Raw genomic sequence first — 22,018 nt, forward strand, 5'->3', positions numbered from 1 at the left:
TTTCCTGTTTTTGATCTTAAAAATTAAAGCTTGGCCAGAAATAGTTTGGTTTGTTACAAAGACTGAAACGCTCAAATGTCTTCACTTATGATGTAATAATAATATGAAATAATAATAAAAGCAGCCCCATTCATCTTAATTATACTGAAACAATACAAAGGTATTTACAACTTGGTGAAGCCGTCATTTTAATTTGAAATATGTTGTAAAAAAAAAAACAATAATACAAAATAAAAGGTTAGAGGCTGTGGTTTTGTTTGGGAGGATATTTAAAGGGATCATTTTTAAAGGAATGTTGGAGGTTAAAGCAGCTCAAACAGGGTGTGGTGATTAAAACAGGGAGATGTTTGTTTCCAAAATTCTTCAGAATAAGAAATGATTCCACACACACACACACACACACACACACACACACACACACACACACACACACACACACACACACACACACACACACACACACACACACACACACACACACACACACACACACACACACACACACACACACACACACACACACACAAAACACGTTTTCAAAGACTGGGCTACACAAAGCAAAACTACACCTTTCACGTCTTTTGGAAATTTCCCCCTGAAAAACAGGCAGATGTGGAGTCTTCCACCAGCTAACAATCAGCTTTCATTCCACTCTCTGAAGAAACATCAAAGGCACAAATATCCAGAAAGTGTGAATAAATAGCTTACATCTCAGCTCACTCTCGCTCTGGACGACACATGTGGTTTAACAGTGAAAAACACAGGAGGAGCTTTGATCACGTTAAACACGTTGGTTTGAGCTCCACATGTAAAGGTTTTTGTGTAATTGTGATATTGCTCGTGTTTTGCATATTTTAGCCAAGGATCTCCACTGGAAACAAGATTTTTTTTCTTGGTTATTAAAGATTAATATTGTATTTTTATTCTTTAAATAACATTAACAACTGGTGGCCATCAGCCTCATTTCATTAAGTGCACAAAAAAGACACTAAACAACAAACAACAAAAACACAATATTTAAAAAAATAAATAAAAAAAACACCACAGAACCAGTAAAAGAAAAAAAAACAGAAAGGGACAAAAAAAAAAAAAACCACACAATTAGATGAAATGTCTTTAAAAAAATAAAAAATACAGAAAAAAACAAAAAACATTAAATCACAAAAAAAAAACAGACCAAAGACAATAAAAAACACACTAAATAAAAAACAAAACCTCATGAAATGATGCAAAATGTCTCTGAAAAATACACAAATTGACTTTAAAACCACACAAAACATCAAAAAAGACACAAAACAACAAAAACAATGAATAGAGGAACAGTTTATGATCTTAAACAAATATAATGAATATATATTCATGATGACAGTGAAGAGCAACAGTGAATTAGTGCAGCGCACAGCAGGAGGCGGAGCTTTTATACTCGCTCATATCTGATCCACTTCATAACTTAAAGTTTAAAATGATGAATAACTAAAATCCATAATTCAGACCAAAGACGTAAAAGATTATGATATTAATCCATTGGATGATAAACAGACAGCGCTCTGCAGTGAAACTTTATTACAGCACACACGTGTTAGACCTCTATCACACACACTGGGATGAGAACACATTGTTCCTGCTGATAATGTCAGCCCCAGTGTATGAATGAATGAATAAATAAATCAATTCATGACCTTAGACGTCCGCGCACACAGATCCACACACAGGCTTCATCAGCTGACTGTAGATCAGTCCATCAGATATAAATCTATATCTTTCCTCAATGATGTCATTGGTAAATGAAAGGATTGCATTTATAATTAATAATCTTCTTTCCTAAACGCAGCTGTCAGATTTGCACCAACCAGGATCTTCTATCAATGGGCAGGTCGTTTTCTAAGAGATCTGATTGGTCAGTAGGCGTGGCTTTAGGACTCACTAACATCAAAGCCACAGAAAAACCTGCTCGCGATCATCGTTCAGCATTAATTTCCATCCAGCACACACTGATTAAATATTGGAAACACAAAATGAATTCAAAAATACATGAAACAAAAAAGAAAATGATGAAAACGAGAGTAAAACACACACAATGACTCAACAAAGCCTTTGTTGTTCCCTGGTGTTATTGCTCAGACTCACGTTTGAGGCCTCGCTGTGATCACAGTTGTTTGTTCACTTTCTGAACAAACCTTTGTCAGGTGGAAAAAAAGGTTGAAAAAGTGCTGACCTGTTAAATAAACTCATGGCTCCTCTGGGACTATAGAACACACAGACGGGTCACTTGAAGCTTGTCGTACTAAAGAAAACTGGTACTGATGATATTTCTCAGCGGGTTGGACGATGGGGACAGTGTTTCACGCCCTACACTTTATCACCGACTCAGCGTTCACGACAAACACACACACACACACTGTTTGTTCTTTATATCCATTCAACACTCTTTAAATCCTAAATGTGCACCTGCTGCTGTGTTTGGTTTCCTGTTCAACCAGCTCAGCATCATGGCCAGAGTTCCAATCTCAAGGGACTTCCTGGACAAGAAAATGGTTTAATAATTAATTCTAGCAAATTCTATTTGTCTTATTTTTGAATAATATGTTAAGGTTTCATTTATTCAGAGAAAAAGTTGTCTGAATAAAATGAAATTAATAAAAAAGAACTTGCTGGAATTTCTATGCAGAAGTCAAGGACATGTCAAAGCCATCAGCAGACGCCACTGAAGAAGACTGGTAGTTGACAGTCGAAACATGTCAGGAGATCAAAGTAAATTTCCTGGAAAACATTGTCTGACTAAATTAAACCTCAACATAGCATTAAAAAATACTTTTCTGGAATTGTTATGTGGAAGTCAAAGACACATCAAAGCAATCAGCATAAGCCTCAGAGGAAGACTGGCAGTTGACAACTGAAACATCTCAGGAGATCAAAGTAAACTTCCTAAAAAAACGTTGTTTGAAGCAATGAAACCTTAATATATTATTCAAACAGAAGACAAAAAACACTTGCTGGAATTATTATGCAGAAGTCAAGAAAACATCAAAGTGACCAGCAGAAGCCTCTGAAGAAGACTGGCAGTTGACAGTCGAAACATGTCAGGAGATCAAAGTGAATTTCCTGAAAAACGTTGTCTGAATATATTAAACCTCAACATATTATTCAAAAATGATTTTATGGAATTGTAATGCGGAAGTCAAAGACACATCAAAGCGATCAGCAGACACCTCTGAAGAAGACTGGCAGTTGACAATTGAAACATTTCAAGAGATCAAAGTAAAGTTCTTGAAATAAAAGTTGTCTGAATAAATGAAACCTGAACATATTAGGTTCAATAAGAGACGAGGGAAGGAATGAAGGACGGAAAGAAAAAAAAAAATGTCACTGATTTCAGTATATTTGTCTGAATTAGAGGAAAAACAAAGTTTATTGACTGCACGTCATAAATTGCTAAGAATACTAACAGGATTTTTCTAATCCAGCCCACTAGAGATTAAACCAAGCTCAGATTACCATTATTATGATGATAATAATGCACTAAAACCATTATGGAGCTCTGCTGATACGATTAAACTACAGACGACCAGTAACCAAGAGAAGCTTATTCTGTGTTATTACATTATTTGATGATTAGGCAAAGGGAAACAATGAAGGAAACATGTAAAAAGATGCTGCTGTAACAGCTGTGGATTGCTGGAACTCCTCCCACGTATCCTCTTATGCCTTTAACGGTGATATGAAAAGTCCCCACAGTGGAATAACTCTCTGATAGAAGCCGTGCGTGGTTAAATGACCAAACAGGGCTGGACTCAGCCACGCAGCGAAGACAAAAACAACTGCTCCCCCGCTTCCACATTCACACCCTTTGGTTTCTATACACACAGCTTTAGGAGGAGAGAAAGAAACATTAGCTGTTTATCTACTTTAAAGCTGGGGTTCTCAATCTGGGGGTCCAGGACCTCATTTGGGGTCACGAGACACTGAAAGGAGGTCGTCAGATGCCTTCAGGACACAATTTGAGCCCATTTTTGCTAATTTTTTTACTTTTTTTCTGCATCTACACCAAACTTGCCATATTTTAACCTATTTTCATCACTTTCTTGTCATATTTTTGCTCTTTTTAATGCGTTTTTGCTACATTATTCTCATTTCTGCCACTTCTCCATCAATTTTCAAATTTTTTTTTTCCACCTATAAACCCTTTCCACCACTTTTCCCACCTAATGTTGCATATGTTGATCCATAATTGTCACTTTTAACCTCTTTTCGCCATATTTCATGCCTGTATTTGCCAATTTAACCATGATTTGTAAAGGCCATTATTTGCCAGTTTGAATACTTTTCCCACTTTTTCCACCATTTTTGGCCACTTTTAACCCATTTTATTTCTAATCAAAACAAGGATTTACATCTCTAAGATAATGACTATATACTATGGCCCAAATAATAACACAATTACTGAATAACATGGAAATTATTCAGATAAATAAATATATGTGGTTGAAAAGGTTGAGAACCACTGCCTTAAAGAATGAAAAGAAGAACTTTAACACTGAGTATCTCTTTATAATCACATCTAAACATGCTGAAAATGACTGATTTACTAATAGCTGCATTCATAAAAAACTAGAGATGTCCAATATTATCGGCCAATGTCTTTTTTTTGGCCATAAAAAGTAATATTGCTTGACATGGGTATCGGTTTTTCCACCAATATTGAGAAACCGATCTGTGCGGTTGTGTGAGAAAACACAATTTTTCCATTACTGAAGTTAAATAAGTTTCTTATTCTCCACAGATAATGTTTATTTGTTAAATGCATGCAGTGGGCATAACAATATTTGATATTTCCATGGAGATAAAGATAATGTGACCCAATATTAGGTGGAGAGGGTCTATGTATTGATCGGTATTGACGGTATTGTTGCACAACACCGGAAAGAAAGCTAATATCCGACATCCTCATTAAAAACATGCACTTAATTAAATGGTGCGGGAAGGATTGCGTCTAACACGGAAAATAACTAGGGCTGTGACTTTAATTGCGATTGAATAATTACAGAAAAATAAGGCAGTAAAAAAAATAACAGTTAATCACTTTTTTTTTTTTGCACTCCAAACATGAATACACTTTATTTAAATTTATATAGCTCACTTAAATTTAAGTTTGTGCTTTTGTGAACAATGCAATCATAATATTCTTTATTAATATTGCAAATTATGCACTCAATATTGCACTCAGTGATGGAAATAATAAACAATGTTTTGTTTAAGCTTTATTGTTTTCATTCATTCAGTCATATACCAAAATCAAATTAATTACACAGTCACCAATTGATTATATATATTTTGTAAATCGAGTCCCACAACTAAAAATATCAAGTAATCTATTTAGTGTGCTGCATTTGACAGGCAACTGTTTCCCGTCACAGGTTTACTCACAGATGGCTGTAGTTATTATTGGATGAGGAGAAGTAGGCCGAACTAGAGGCTGACGTAAATATTTATTAAGGGCTTTTTTCCTCATCTTTTTATCCATATTTTCTTGCTGTAATTTTCTGTTCTTCTTGTTTTGCCCATAGCATCAAGTTTCTTACAGAAATCCATCCATATGGTGTTTGCAAACACCGCCAACATTTCATTTTGCACGTATCAAAACCACCATCAGACCATTAAAGGATCAGTTCCCAACACGTTCCTCTCCTGTAGCGCTGGAAAACCATGACAACCTTGATTTGAACCACATCTTTCTCACCAAACAGAAACTTTATCTTCACATACTTGCTTTTCATAATCAAAACTGTCAAAAAAATCGTTTAATTTTGACTTCCCTCCATAACTGAAATCATATTCTAATGCTGCGGGCTGTATAATGTGTAATATAACCACTATTGGTTTTCACTATGGTTTCCATTTAATAGGTTGGGATATCATGGAGTGCTGAGTGGATGATTCCTTATTCACATCCCAATAAGTGCTAATGCGATTGGCTCGCTGTGCTACCACTGGCTGTCAGGATTATGCATCCATACTGAAATAAGTCATGATGTGATCAGAGTGTGGAGGCTTCTATAAGCAATAAGACATAATGTGATTGGCTGCCAGCACTTTTGGACCAGATGAGGTTTAATATTGATCTCAAAATATGAGCAAGTCCCTCAGAACTGGACTCGCCAAGTGGATTAACAGAGGCCAGACAAAGCAGGTGTTTCCCATGCACTCAACTTCCACTTTGTGCCAATAGAAGCAGTTTAGGAAGCTTAGCTCACATCCATCAGAGAGCCAGCCAGAATAATACTTCCTTTTCTCTGTGTTTGCTCTGTCACGCAGCCAAGTTCTGTACCTCCAGTGAGCTAAGCTGTCCTCGACAACACTTTACAGAGTGGGTTTTATGCTATTGTGTCGAAACAGGCGGGAAAACATAATTATAGTGAGTTAGACCAAATGGACACAAGCACGGAAATGTGGCAGCTACAAAAACTGTATTTTGGTCGACTTTAATGGCTGCGTCCCAAAACCCACACTGCGCTACGGACTTCCACAAATGGCACACATGTTTTAAGTGCACGTCTAGCAATTTGTGGTTATGTCATCCACTCGAGTCAGGACGTCATCAATTGTGACAGCAAAGTATATTAAGTAAAAAAAAATAGCTTTCCTTGTTAAAACAATACAAAAATGCATTAAAATAACTCACTCATATCCTTGTATGGAAGCATTTCAGTGGACTGTGAAAAGTTGGGAGATTTTTACCCTCGACTAAATAAAATGAAGTCATTGTGTCTGTCCCTTTGAAAGATTAGAAATTCAATCAGCCATTTCGTGTACGTTTCAAATTTTCACTATAACAAGGAATTTGGGGAAATGTACATAACTACATGTGCCAAAGCCCTTGTAATACAAAATGTATTTTTTAATATAATACATATTACAGAAATTCAATAATTGATACCTTATTTACACTTGTGTATATATATATATATATATATATATATATATTTTTTTTTTTTTTTTGTTTTTTTTTGGTTGCAACACAATTTATTGTGAGAGTTTGTCCGCTATCGATTTTTATTTATTTAATTAATTGGAATGTCCAACGACAAAAGGAATTATGGGTAATTTCCTTCATCGAAGTCCACTTGCATGCACGCTTTGCTCAGTTGTGCATGAAGGGTGGATAGTGGGCGGAGCTAAAGCACACTCGTAAGACACCCTACGCACTCGCACGCAGCCGAGGGGCACAAGTGTGGGTATTGGGACGCAGCCAACGTTTCACTGGGCTTTAGCAGTGACCTACTTTAGTAATTCATTACTTTTCAACCTACACATCGTCAGTTCTTTTGTTCATCAGTCAGATTTAAAGTATTTAAAGTATATCACATCATTACAGATCCGGACAAGCCCCCACATGTCAAGACCTGCCATGAGGACAAAACAAAGTGATGAATGCCTGGTTGGAATAAGTTTATTTACCGATACCATCACAAAGGTCTGCTGAAGGGGAGGCGAGAGAAATATAGTCAAATAGGGGAGGAGCCTAGAATCCTAATCCTGTGCCAAACATGCTTAATACGGTAACGGTAAATGCTCTTATCTAAAATCAATAATTCAATGTTTATATACAGCAAAAATGCAACAAAACAAGCACGTCCTGACATCCCACCAGATTGTGTGCAAAATTTGACGTCCATCCGTTTGCTACACTTGCTAAAGCTAACATTAGCCCAAACGTTTTACAGTGAAAAAAAATGGTGGAAATGTGTGATATTGTCCCAAAATATGTGGGTGAGAGTTTAGTCCGTGCCATAGAGCTATTTTTATTTCAGTAGGTCCGTCAAAATAATCATATTATGTCAAATTTTACAATATTACGTCACATTTTGTGCGACTAGTAGCATTTCAGCACCTATGACCACCTATTTTTGATATAATTGTGCGTGTTTATACCCAAATAAATTATGCAAGAACATATTCAGTGTCAGATGGTAATTTCTGCTTCCTTTTATTTAAAAAAAAGTCATTATAATTATTGACAAAATATTAAAGCAACATATATTCAAAAAGGATATTCCATATTTTCAGTCCGTTTTCTGCATTTACAGAAACGTGGAGGCCCTAGAAACAACACAAGAAGATCCAACAGAGTAATCTTAAGATAAAAACATCTAAAGAGAAATCCAAACTAATCCAAACAGACATAATTAAATATCACTTTCAAACGTTAAAAACTCAATAACCAAACCTTGCTTATGAATGAGCTGATGAACACATACTAAATATGCTGCTATTGTCTTCCTCGCTCACATTGACAGTCCTGCTGACTAAACACCTTCACTGAGGTTAGTAACAATTCTGCTGCTGTGAGACTGAATGAGGCGTAAAGAAACAATGAGTTTTTGAAAAGGACACCAGTGTCCCATTCCTCTGATAGCAACGTGCTAACAGGACGACACGTGGATGAGTAACAGATACTAAATATCCACTTAGTGTCAGAAAAGAAAGGGACACGTCTGACGTGTTGATAAACCATCGCTAATAAAAGCCCCAGGGTTGGGGTCAGTTATAATTGTAATTGCGTAACTGGTAGTTAATTACATTATGACGTAATTAGTGACTAGGCATCCTCACTATTGTTATGCATTTTTTTCTTCGTTCCAACTTCTTCAGCGTTTGACCAGTTTTGACAATTAAGATAAAGTGTCAAAAAATTCAGCACAGGAGTGGTTGTACTTTTGTGATTTGCAACTTTTATAAAAAATAAATTTAATACATTTTTTGTTCAAAATTGGGATTTTTAGAATTTTAAGATTTAATGGTTTCAATTTTGAACTTCAGCTGTTCAGCCATTCTTCAATGTATTCAAGCATTTAAAATATTCAGCTGTTTGGTGGCTAATGCTAATCAAATGCTAATGCTAGGCTAATGTTAATGCTAGCTATATAAATCCTAATGCTAGGCAAATGCTCATGCTCGGCTAATGTTTGCTAATGGTATTGCTTATTAATGCAAACATTTGGCTAATGCTAATATTAGGATAATGGTAAGCTAATGCTAATATTAGGCTAATGATAGCAAATGTTAATGCTAAGCAAATGATGTTAACTAATGCTAGCTAGTGCTAACGCTAGGCTAATGTTAATACTAGGTAAATGCTCGGCTAATGTTAGCTAATGGTATTGCTAAGTTAATGCTAGGTTAATGGTAATACTAGCAAATGCTAATATTAGTTCAATGTTAGGCTGATGCAAACACTCGGTAATGTTAATGCTAGGCTAATGGTAAGCTAATGCTAGCTAAAGCTGTGTACAATGATGCGGGCCAGCACCTGCATCCTCACTTCTATGCTAGTTTTAATTGTAAGTCTAAAAAAATGCTGGTCACCTTACTCATAATTAAGGTCTCAATGAACATAGATGATTGAAGACGCAATTGTATTTTAAAATTATAGTTGACCCCAACCTTGAGAAGCACTATCTTATTTAATCAGATACATAGATGTGTAAATTATATTCAATAAATGAATGAAAGGATAGAAATGTTAGCTCCTCCTCCTTTTTTAGTTTGATTAATAAACTGATGGTCACACACTGACTTTGTCGATGTGAGCAACAGGGCGTCATTAACGACCTCGTGCTATGAGTCACAGACCCCGACACGTTCCTAAACTCACCAAATGAGCAGTTAAGCGTAACTCCCTCCTGCTTTAGAACAGCCGTCGAGCCCGTTCAGGATCTCTGTCGCTCCCTTTGAGCCTCATTAAATCTGCTTCATTGGCTTGGCTGGAGTTAAAGAATCCTCTGCATAGCAGAGTGTGACCAACCGCCCCTTCTGACTCAGAAACATCCTCCTCACCTTACACGTTCTCTCTTTTTTATTTTATTTTATTTTTTATTAGAAATGGCCTCCATTCTCACTCTGTGAGGAGTGGCTAGGTTTATGACTGTCATTATTTTATTTAAACATACTGATTCAACTGGTGGGTGGGACCCAAAAGTGGGCCGTGGACAGTGAGTCAAAAATAAATAAATACTTAACGTCTCATCTTGGACTTGTCGTTTATTTTGAAAGCAACTTTTTTTTTTGAAAGACATGCTGTGAAATGTAATGCACGTAGCATATGAAAATATGTAGATTTATGTTTTAAAAAAATATATATTATATGTATGTTTTCAACAGCTGTTTTTGAAAAACTGAATTTAGTAGGTTGGTTTCTAAAACAAAGTGGGTCGCGATATAATGACCGGGGCAAATTATGGGTCCCACAGTGAGGCCAGTTGAGAACCCCTGCTTTAAAGCTGGGCCTTTAACGTGTTAATCGTGATTAATTACAGAAAAATAAAAAATAACGTAGTAAATCACTTTTTTTTTTGCACTCCAAACAGTGCGGAACCTCTCTCACTGCACAAGTTACCCCGTTTACCCATAATACTGATGCACAACACTACTACTAAAAATGAAGAAGCAAGATAGCAGGCATGATAGCTAGCTAGATAGAAAGCAAGATAGCTAGCAAGTTAGCTTGAAAGCATTTATTCACATCTTAGTAAAAAGCTTTAATGCCCAAATCCTAAATGTCCAACTAAATCTAAGACAATAATTACCAGTTTTTTGATTGATATTTGTTTGAATACAAGCAGGACAGTGGCTCTGTGATGAATAACCCTGGTTAAAAACTATCATAAATAGCTAGCAAGATAAATAGCAAAATAGCTAGCAAATTAGCAAGCAAAATAGCTAGCAAATTAGCAAGCAAGATAGCTCGATAACAAGTAACCTGAATAGATAGCAAGACAGCAGGCAAGATACCTGGAAAGAAAGTAAGATAGCTACCAAGTTAGCAAGCAAGGAAGCTAGCTAGGCAGTTAGCTTGAAAGCATTACTTCACCTCCTAATAAAAAGCTGAAATGCCCAAGTCCTAAAGCAATACGCTAACATCAACTTCACGCATCTCAACAACAACAACCCAACTCACTAATTAACTGGTTACCATCTTAAAATGAGTCTATGCTGCATCTCAATGTATGTAAAACAAAGAGATGCTGATCGACTTTCGCAAAAATCCACCTGTCAAAGCACTTACGTTAATTAAGGACTCAGCTGCAGAGACAGTGAGCAGTATAAATATTAACGTAAAACTAACCTTTGACTCAAACACTGACGCCATCTGCAAAAAGGCCAATCAGAGGTTTTATTGTTGATAAATCTCTCCTGAAAATGTTTTATTCATCTTTTATGGAGTCCATTTTGACTTTTGCAATGATCTGTTGGTTTGGTAACCTCAGCATCACGAACACAAACATAATATTGGTAAACTTTGCGTTGACCTGAATGATCTCGGCCATATATGTCAAGTAAGGGCCACTCAAACGGCAAAGGTCATCTTGGAAGACCCTGAGCACCCCCTGCATGCAGAGTTTAGACTTCTGCCAACAGGGAGGAGGTTGACCTATGCTAGGATCTAAATCTAACAGATACTTGAGGTAGTTTGTCCCATCAGCTGTTGGGTTTCTAGAATAAGCTGTAGGCACATCTACTGCTGGTCTTTGTGTCCCTCATCCCACTGATATCCATCCTGATGATATCCATGGTAGTTTTATTTTATATGTATGTCATTGTGCTGTTTTTATCAATGTATTGCCTGCATGGACCTCTGCTGAAAACCAACTTGCCGCTCAGAGACAATAAAGATTTTACAATCAATCAAATCCAAAAAACCATTAACCAATGTTCAAAGGTGAAGAAATAAACAGACTTAGTTTATCTTGCACAGCAGACTTGTTTCTGTTTAAATCACATGATCTAAACAAAGTAGATGTTGCTTAACTCTTCACATCTGAACCCCAATCATAGCAGACTGCCTTTTATTCTCAGATCTAACAGAACCCTCAAACACATCAGTTCTTGGACTAGAACTTCTCTCTGAGAGGCCAGTGATAAGCAGATGGCTGCAGAAGTTTTAAAAAGCTTGTTTCAACGACTGGAAACGGCTCCAACTGTTTGTCCTTTAATCCTCTTTAGCTTCACATCAAAAGAGAAACTCTTTCTACTTCTCTACTCACCGAGCATGATGAGCGTGGTGGTTCCTTGCTCGTTTCCAGTCGGGTACGTGGCGTACTCGCACGTGTAACGACCGGCGTCGGACATTCGAAGGTTGGAGATCCTGATGGACGGAGTCTCCAGATTGTTGTGAAGGAACAGAACCCGTTCTTTGAAGGCCGGGTTAGGGAAACTCTGTCCATAGATGGGGTGAAACACGGCGATGTTGTCCCGTTGGCCATCAACAGGTTCCCAAATCCAAGACACCTGATTGGAGCAGGACAAGACATTCAGACATTTTGTATTTCTTTAAATATTCATATTGATAATTCATTTCCTTTATGGAGAGACAAAACAATGAAATAACTCAGTTAACAAAACAAAGGTAGAAAACGCTGATTTTTACTTAAAAAATGTGTATTTCATTGCTCAGGATCTTTGATTTAAACCTTTTTTTCAAGTGTATGTGGGACATTTTATTAATGAACACAACAGTGTGTAAATTTAAAACTTCAGTGAGTCAATTATAAGAAAGCAAACATTCTTTTCATATTTTTTTATTCTTCATAAAGGTAAAATAGGACCCTAAAGAAGTGATTGTTTTTTTATTTTTGTGTTTTACTCAAAAAAACAAAAGCTGCAATATTAATTATGCCAATTATTATTTTTGCTCTAACAAAAATAACAATAATAACAAGAACAAGAACAATAAAAACAATGACAATAACAACTGATTCTTCTTATTATTCTAAATTTTGGACAGTGATTTAAGTAATTGTTTATTCTCATGTTTTTTGTTATGTTTTAGTAATAATTATAACAACATACTATTATTATGTTTAGTTTTAATCATATTACTATTATAAACAATCAATTATTATTACTGAAAAAAAACCACAAAAAAACATGAGAATAAACTTAAAAAAAAAAAAAGAAATGGAAATGACCATTTGTTGCATTTCTGTAAATATAAGTTACTTAATGGTAATTTCTGAGGTGCATTAATAATGATAGTGGTCGTTTCTCATTTGTGATAGACGTTGATATATCTGCCATGAGACTGTACGCCCAGAAAACTACTGACGCTAAAGTGGATTAATTATATTTTGGCTATGAGGACACAGCCAATACAAACCATGGTGTGTAAGTGTTTTCTCAGGCGGGAGAAAAATATTAGGCGTCAATTCACATTTAGCTCACGTCAATTACAGCTATAACATCCAGCTGAGAAAACAGAAAGGACTGTGGGACGTTTGCGTCACCACAAATCAGCTGCTGTGACTCTTTACGTGTTGACAGTGGAAGAAAGTTTACCAAAGGAAATTTAGCACTTTGTTATTGTCCATGTGGGTAAATTACCTATTGATTTAATGCACAAAGGCTCAAGATGAAACCTTATCAGTTTATATGTGATCAAATAAACCTTCTGTGTGAGCTCAGGGTTCTCTTTATTCAGACTACGTTTAAATAAGACCTGCAGTCAAAGTCAATATGATTTTGTGCAGCCCCCGAGAACATATAACACACAAAGGGACAACAACAGCACACAGAAGTACAACCAAAATACACAAAATGACTCCAAAAACACACTAGGTAGGACAAAAATACACAAAATGAATCCAAATCAAACAAAAAGACAACAAAGATACACAAAATGTAAAGATAGACCTCCAAAAACAAACAAAAGAACATAAAAAATTCACAAAATGACACCAAAACACACCAAAAACAAACTAAAGGATTAGAAAAAAATACATTATGGCTCTATGCTACAAATCTAGATAATTATATGCTGGATTAATCTCCGTTAGCTTCGTCTAGCCAAACATTCCCTGTCAGAGAGAAGCTGTCCTATGAAGGTTGATAAAAACACGCTAATTTAAGCCAAGAGATTTCAGCCTGCTACGTGTGCGCTCACATGAAAGGGGAGGAGCTTGCAGCGTCTGACCAATCACTACAATGGAAAAAACTGGCAGAGCGAGTGTCTTTGCAGGAGGAACAGTTTATGATCTTAAAAAAATATAATGAATTTAAATCCATGACGACAGCAGCGCACCAGGAGGCGGAGCTTTTATACTCGCTCAGATCTGAGCCACTTCATAACTTGTTCCGACCAGGTTAGATGTTGCTTAAGTTTAAAATGATGAATAATTAAAATCCAAAAAAACTCTGTTATTACAGAAAAGGCAGGAATGAAAGAAGCTGCTGACACTGTTAATGAGTAAAATCGTGAGATTATTTATACTATTAATCCATTGGATGATAAACAGACAGCGCTCTGATCAGTTTGACTTTATTACAGCACACACGTGTTTCTATTCAGGTAGATCTATTTATCACACGCACTGGGATGAAAACACATTGTTTCACTGTAGTATGTTCCTGATGATGCTGTCAGTCTCACTATAGTGTATTAATGAATGAATTAATGACGTCCGCGCATACGAAGACACAGGCTTAATCAGCAGACTATAGATCAGTCAATCAGATATAAATCTATATCTTTAAGCACAGCTGTCAGATCTGCACCAACCAGGATCTTCTAACAATGAGCAGGTTGTTTTCTAAGAAAACTGATTGGTCAGGAGGCGGGGCTTTAGCACTGGTTAAGATCCTAGCCAGAACAAAATCAGGTCCTGACCAGGTTAGTCGTTCAGCCTAAGTTACCATGGTGATTAAATCCTGGAAGTTAGCGCGGTAAGAGGTAATCTATCTTCGTAGTATATCTCCACAGTGTTCTGCTAAACTACCTGGGAGGGAAAGGGGAGGGGGCAGATGGAGGCACCTCCCATTTGTGAGTGTGCACACCTGATTATTTTAATGACACTAATCAGTCATAGTGGGTGAACTGGGAACAATGGCAGTGGTTGTTTAGTAGCTACAATGGAAATAGTTCTTTACCCAGAATTGGCTGAACTTTGATGTAAAGATTATTTAATGTTTAATGAACATCTCATGGTAAGAGCGCCAAAATAAACAGTTTTATATAAACTTCTGTTGCTTGGACAATTCATGAATTAAATAATCCAGAAACTTGGACTTAAACATGGTTTAGAGATGTCTGATTGGTCAGGAGGCGGGGCTTGAGCACTCACTAAGATCCTACCCAGAACAAAACCTGGTCCTGACCAGGTTAGTCGTTCAGCCTAAGTTACCATGGTGATTTAGCACTGGAAGACTTTAGCGAGCTTCGCTGGACAGCACATACTGATCAAAATGACAAGAAATGCCTCCAAAAACACACAATTGGACAACAAAATTACACAAAATGACAATAAAGAGAGAAGAAATGATTCCCAAATCATTTAGAGTGTAAAATGGTTACATAACTATCAGTTCAAACCAATGTTACATCAGGTCTTAGAGTTGTCTTGCTTCCAAATCTTTCCCTGATATAAAATGTAACGTCATGTCGAGTAAATCAACAAAGTGGTCAATGTGACGGAGTGAAGAGACGACTGTCCACCTCCCAGCAAACATCCTCCCAGCCTCCTTGAGGAAGTCAAAGACATTGAAATGTCACGTTTGAGATATAATCTGTGGCATTTCTCCAACATTCCTCAGACAACCTCAGGGTCTCCTTACAGACGACCTTGATCGTCTCACAGCCAATCAGAGGCAACCAGGAAGTGTCCAAACGTTCCACTGTGAGTTCATTCTGTGCAGCATGTTTCTACATCACAAAAGCAGCAGCTTTCGACACGAATGCTAACCTTAATTGTGACTTTTTACAACATCTCCTTTTATTTTCCATAATGTAGAGATGAGCAAAAATGTAAATGTCTGATTGGACGGCTACATTTTGAGAACTGCATGTCAGCATATCTACTGTATGCATTATCATTGTCATTTTTGTATATTTCTGGTGTGGTGTGTTTTTCTCTCTTTTCATGTTTTTGTTGTCATTTTCTGTGTTTTTCTCTCACTTTGTGTGTTTTTGTCGTCGCTTTGTGTGTTTCTCATGTCATTTAGTATAGTTTTCTCTCATTTTGTGTATTTTGTGTGTGTTTCTGGTAATACTAAGTATAGTTTTCTCTCATTTTGTGTATTTTGTGTGTGTTTCTGGTAATACTAAATATAGTTTTCTCTCATTTTGTGTATTTTGTGTGTGTTTCTGGTAATACTAAGTATAGTTTTCTCTCATTTTGTGTATTTTGTGTGTGTTTCTGGTAATACTTAGTATAGTTTTCTCTCATTTTGTGTATTTTTAGTGTCATTTTGTGTATTTTTTGTGTTTCTGGTAATACTTAGTACAGTTTTCTCACATTTTGGGTATTTTTAGTGTCATTTTGTGTGCTTTTGGGTGTTTCTGGTAATACTTTGAATATTTTTCTCTTATTTTATATATCTTGTGTGTTTTTGTTGTTGTTTTGAGTGTCTCGTGTCATTTAATAATGTTTTCTCTCATTTTGTGTGTTATCTTATTTGTGCATTTTTGCTGTCCTTTTGTGTTTTTCGTGTCATTTGTTCATTTGGTTTTTTTCTTCTGATTTTTCTGTTATTTTCTGTATTTTTAAAGTCATCTTGTGTATTTTTCTAACATTTCATGTGTTTCTGGAGTCATTTTGTGCGTTTACTTTGAGGCCACACAAAACTAGACCGAGGGTCTCCAGTGGCCCTTCCTGGCTTTGACTTCCTGGAGGTGGGAATCATGTGCCAACCTGTGTGAGTTTGGTGAGGCCTCCTCCATCGATGAACTGGCAGCGGAGGTCCACGGACTCGGTGGGATACGCCTCCAGCTCCTCAGACACGCGTACTTTCTGAGCCCAAACGCCTGAAAACAGAGAAAAACAGTTTTAACAAAAGCCTTAATCAATCGTCAAATCTTTCTGCAAACCAAACAGTGAAAAGATGAGAAAAAAACTAAAATCATCTTTTTTTCGTTCTGATAACAAGCCTCAGGCGGAGCTTGATTCGTTATCCTGCAGCACGTTGGATTAAAGCCGGTCTACCAGGGGGCATCACTAGGGGGCAAAGCAACACGCCAGCTTTTTTTTTTTTACACTTTAAACTGACTGGTTTAACAGACACAGACACAGACAGAATGAGCTGTGGCTATGAGAGGGTGAGGTCAGTGAACGCTGTGCAGCAGAGCGAGTCCTCCAGGCTGTCAGAGCCTCAGCTCCACATGGTGTTCGTTAACTCTCCTCCAACAGAACCGACATTAGGATGAATCGCCTCTGATTTCACCTCTTTGTACGACTGTCACACTGCTGCACTCATTTCTTATTTCCTGCTCCCGCACTCTGACAGCTTGTCACTCACAGGACAGACCTACATAACGCTCAGTTTTACACACACACTCAGAAATATTGTGATGCTTCACTGGTGGAACATGAAGAGCCTGTACTACAAAGATAGATAAATATATCCTGATATCTCTTCGTCAGATTCACCTAACCAGACATTCTCCGTCAGAGAGCAGCTGTACTACGAAGCAGGATATGAACACATTCACTTAAGACAGGTGATTCCAACCTGGATCAGTATGCACTCAGACCAATGGTCATATGGTAAAGATTTATATAGCGCTGTATCTCTACACTGAAGTACAGATAGTCTCAAAGCGCTTTACAATATCAGCACATTCACCCATCAATGGGACTGAGCTGCCAAACAAGGCGCTGGTCGACCACTCAGAGCAACTTAGGGTTCAGTGATTTTCCCAAGGACACTAGACACAGACTAGTATAGACTGGGATTGAACTCCTATCCTCTCAATCAGAAGACGACCCCTGTACCACCTGAGCCATGGACACAAACACAAACACAGAGAAAGCGTGCAGACTTGTGTCACAACTGAGGAATGACTCTTTGAAAATATGGAGAATTCCAATCGAAAAAACATCAGTGTTGTTGCAGAAAAAAGCAGGAAGGAAGGAATGCAGGCAGAGAATTGATGATCGTTAATGTGTAAATTATTGATATTATATGTTAGGGATGTAACGATTAATTCTAAGGCAGTTCATAGGTATCACGATTCACATCGATACTGTGAAAATTGAATTTTAACCAGCAGAGGGCGCTATCCAGAAGTGTTGGCGGCAGGCGGAATCTGCTAATACTTTCTTTCTGGCTGCCTTCTACTTTTAAACATGTTCATAAATGATTCCTTTCCCCTTTAGCACCAAAAAATATCTGTAATATTACGTGAATATCTGTAAAAGTCACGTTTTTCTATTAGCTCTGTCTGCTAGCATAGCATCTCTTCTTCACTGTAAGATATCTGCACGCCAACCGACCAGTGGGTTACCAGTGCCCTCTGTTGGTCCAAACAAATATCTGATGTAAATACAGTGAAATTACTGTTTTTTTTTTTTTTTTTTAAGTCCAATTGTTAAGGCAAAAAATACATTTTCAGTTGCACTTTTAAAAAGAACTATTATGCAGTTTTGCATTGTTTACTATAGAACCAGAATTTAAATTAATAGGCTTCTTCTTCATTTGTATTATTCCTTTATTTATTTCATTGAAGATTCATTTTTAGTTAAATTGCATTGTTTTGAATAGTTTAACAAGAGATTCTTTTGACAATGAAAAATAAAAGGAAAACAGTATAGTTTTTTTTCCCAAAAAAATAAAGGAATATTTTTCAGTCATCATTTTTCTACAGTCCCATTTTGTAAAAAAAATCGTGAGAGAATCGTATCGTGAACCCAGTATCATGAATCGTATCGGGAGTTGAGTGAATCGTTACATCCCTATTATATGTTTATTATTTCATCAGAGAATAAACAGACACTAATCAGTTTGACTTTACTATGACGTTTCCGCCTCATTTTTGGGTGCAGTCTGTGGCTCTCACAGCTTACCCTACATGTATTTTTTTGTTAATTAGTCATAGTCTCATTATTGTCACTTTTAAAAAAATACATATAGAGCTGACAAGAATTTTTAGTCAACAAAATGAACGCTGCCACACACACACACACACAGAATAATGTCCCCTAGTTAAAAACATGAACACACACACACACACTTTATTCAAACGTTAAATAAAAACAGTGAAATGCAGCAGATGGTTCGACCAAAGCCACAAAAAATTGAGCTGATTCAGGATCGTCAATAGGAGGAAAATGAAAGGAACGAGTGGCTTCAGATTAAAGCTGCTAAATACTGACAGGAAGTCAGAGCATGAAAGAAGAAAAGATTTAACTCCATAAAAGAGTGAAACGGACGGAGAATCAGGAAGGAAACGACTAAATGTAAGACTGAAGGACTAAAGCAGAGAGAGAGGAGAGAAAAGAGCTGCAGGGCACAACTGGAGGAGGGAAAGAAAGTGGAACCATGAACCGATTCAAAATCAATCACTGATTCACAAAAAGATTTTAGCAAAATGAGCAACGTTGAAGTGGAACTTTAGGTGTTTCTGGAATAAATGTGATCTGACGCTCACTGCTGACATCCTTTATCTTTTTAGATCAGATCAACCTTAGTTTAACAGGCGCAGGTGTTGGTGTTACAGCTAAACTGGTGATCATGTTATCTGGTGATGCCTTTAAATGCACTGAGGCAGATATGGGTAACTAGCGACGAGGGGGCTATGCGGACTAAAAAACTACAACAAAAATATACAGGTTGACAGGCAATTATACAAAATGACGAGAAAAACACAAAAAGACTCCAAACAAACAAAATACACAAAAATGTCCAAATAAACAAATATCATTACAGAAAACACAAAAAATCAATAAAACACACAAAATTAATCAGAAAAAAACATACAAAATTACAGAAAAAATACACAAAACAACAAAAACAAAAATGACAAAATACACAGAATGACAGAAAGATACAAAACATGACAGGAAAAACCCATAAAATGATGACAAATACACAAAAAAATTACTCCAGAAAACAACAACAACAAAAAGGCACACTATGAGATAAAAAATATATAAAATTACACCAAAAAACACAGAAAAACAAAACAAACAAAAATACAAAAAATGAGGGAAAAACAAACCATAATACGAAGAATGATTGAAGTATACAAAACAACAAAAAAATTACTCCAAAAGTGCACTATGAAAAACACAACAAAAGAAAACAACAAAAAAACAAAGAATTATTAAAGACATACTGTATGCAAAACTATAACAAACACACAACAGACCAAAAACACACTAATCTAAAAAATACATAAAAAAAACAAATACACAAAATAAAAGAAAAACAAACAAAATATGAAGAATGATTTAATGATAGGTCATTGTTCTAAATGTTCTAAATAAATGACATCACACTGTGTCAGAGATGTAGATCATTCTAATCTAAACTACTATTTCAACTACTTTTAACCATTTTATCTTAACTTATTTGTATTTTTACATCAACCAAATCTAGTTTTAACTAAACAGTTAACAAGGCACTTGAAATAAGTTGAATAAATCTTTAAATTGAACAAGTAGCCTACGTCAAACTCAATAAACATTACCATTATTACTCTTACCATGAGATGTTCATTAAACATTAAATAATCTTTACATCAAAGTTCAGCCAATTCTGGGTAAAGAACTATTTCCATTGTAGCTGCTAAACAACCACTGTCATTGTTCCCAGTTCACCCACTATGACTGATTAGTGTCATTAAAATAATCAGGTGTGCACACTCACAAGTGGGAGGGGCCTCCACCTGCCCCCTCCCAGGTAGTTCAGCAGAACACTGTGGAGGTAGATTACCCTTATCTTAACTTCCAGGATTTAATCACCATGGTAACTTAGGCTGAACGACTAACCTGGTCGGGACCTGCTTTAGTCCTGGCGAGGATGTGAGCGAGTGCTAAAGCCCCGCCTCCTGACCAATCAGTTCTCTTAGAAAACAACCTGCCCATTGTCCTGGTTGGTGCAGCACTGACAGCTGTGTTTAGAAAATAAAGATTATTAATGATAAATTAATCCTTTCATTTACCGATGACATCATTTAGGAAAGATATAGATTTACATCTGATGGACTGATCTATAGTCAGCTGATTAAGTCTGTGTGTCGATTGTATGCACAGACGGGTGAAGTCATTAATTCATTCATTCATTCATTAATACACTATAGTGAGACTGACAGCATCATCAGGAACATACTACAGTGAAACAATGTGTTTTTATCCCAGTGCGTGTGATAAATAGATCTACCTGAATAGAAACACGTGTGTGCTGTAATAAAGTCAAACTGATCAGAGCGCTGTCTGTTTATCATCCAATGGATTAATATTATAAATAATCTCACGATTTTACTCATTAACAGTGTCAGCAGTTGTGCATTTTTCATGTTGTTTTGTCGTTATTGAGGATTATTGTTCTTTTTTGTGTCTCTTTTTGCAGTTTTTCGTGTTTTAATTTAAGCATTTTGCTTTTTATTTGTGTTTTTTTTCTCTTTTAATGAGTTTCTGTTGTCAATTGTGTGTTTTTGGTGTTGTTTTGTACATTTATGGACTAATTTTTTGTGTTTTTGAACAATTTGGATTGTTTTTGTATTGTCATTTTGTGTATATTTTTGTAGTATTTTTTATATGAATGTATATTTTTTTAGTCATTCACACTGTTTCCATTGTTGTTTTGTGTATTTTCATTTTGTGTGTTTTTGTTTTTGTTTTGTGCGTGTATCTTTTTTGTGGCACAAATGCATCAGCATATGTGAACGTGATCTCGGCCGCTAACAAGGTGCGTTTGAAGTTTGAATAGAAACAGACGGACTGTGATGTAGCGACAGAGAGAAAAGGATGAGTCAGCTGTCAAACACAAGCTGGATCATCACTCTGTGTGAACAACAACCATCAGACTTATTAATTATGGCTTTATTTTGGTGGTGCCGACGTTCATCATCACATTATGATTTATATGTAATCCTGCCTTCGTGGCTGATTAATGCCCACAGTGTGTGACGGCCACAAATACACACTTTGATTGATCACCAGTCAGTGACGAGGGCCTCGTTCATTACTCCAATAAATCTCTAACCAGTTCAAACTGTCAGGAGAAAAAAGGAGATTTTTATAAACTCAAC

The 22,018-nt window shown here is 36.4% G+C and overlaps 1 protein-coding gene across 1 annotated transcript in view; it reads right to left on the reverse strand.

The window, feature by feature from the left end:
- LOC114471935 (poliovirus receptor homolog) overlaps positions 1-22,018 on the reverse strand; it is a 223,871-nt gene that overhangs the window by 38,907 nt on the left and 162,946 nt on the right. The window contains exons 2-3 of the mRNA XM_028460936.1: positions 16,680-16,792; positions 12,042-12,285 (exon numbers count right to left, since the gene is read on the reverse strand). Coding sequence (XP_028316737.1) covers positions 12,042-12,285; positions 16,680-16,792 — 357 coding nt within the window. The remainder of the gene's footprint in view (positions 1-12,041; positions 12,286-16,679; positions 16,793-22,018) is intronic.

This window comes from Gouania willdenowi, chromosome 11, assembly GCF_900634775.1.
Source record: "Gouania willdenowi chromosome 11, fGouWil2.1, whole genome shotgun sequence".
Taxonomy (NCBI): Eukaryota; Metazoa; Chordata; class Actinopteri; order Blenniiformes; family Gobiesocidae; genus Gouania; species Gouania willdenowi.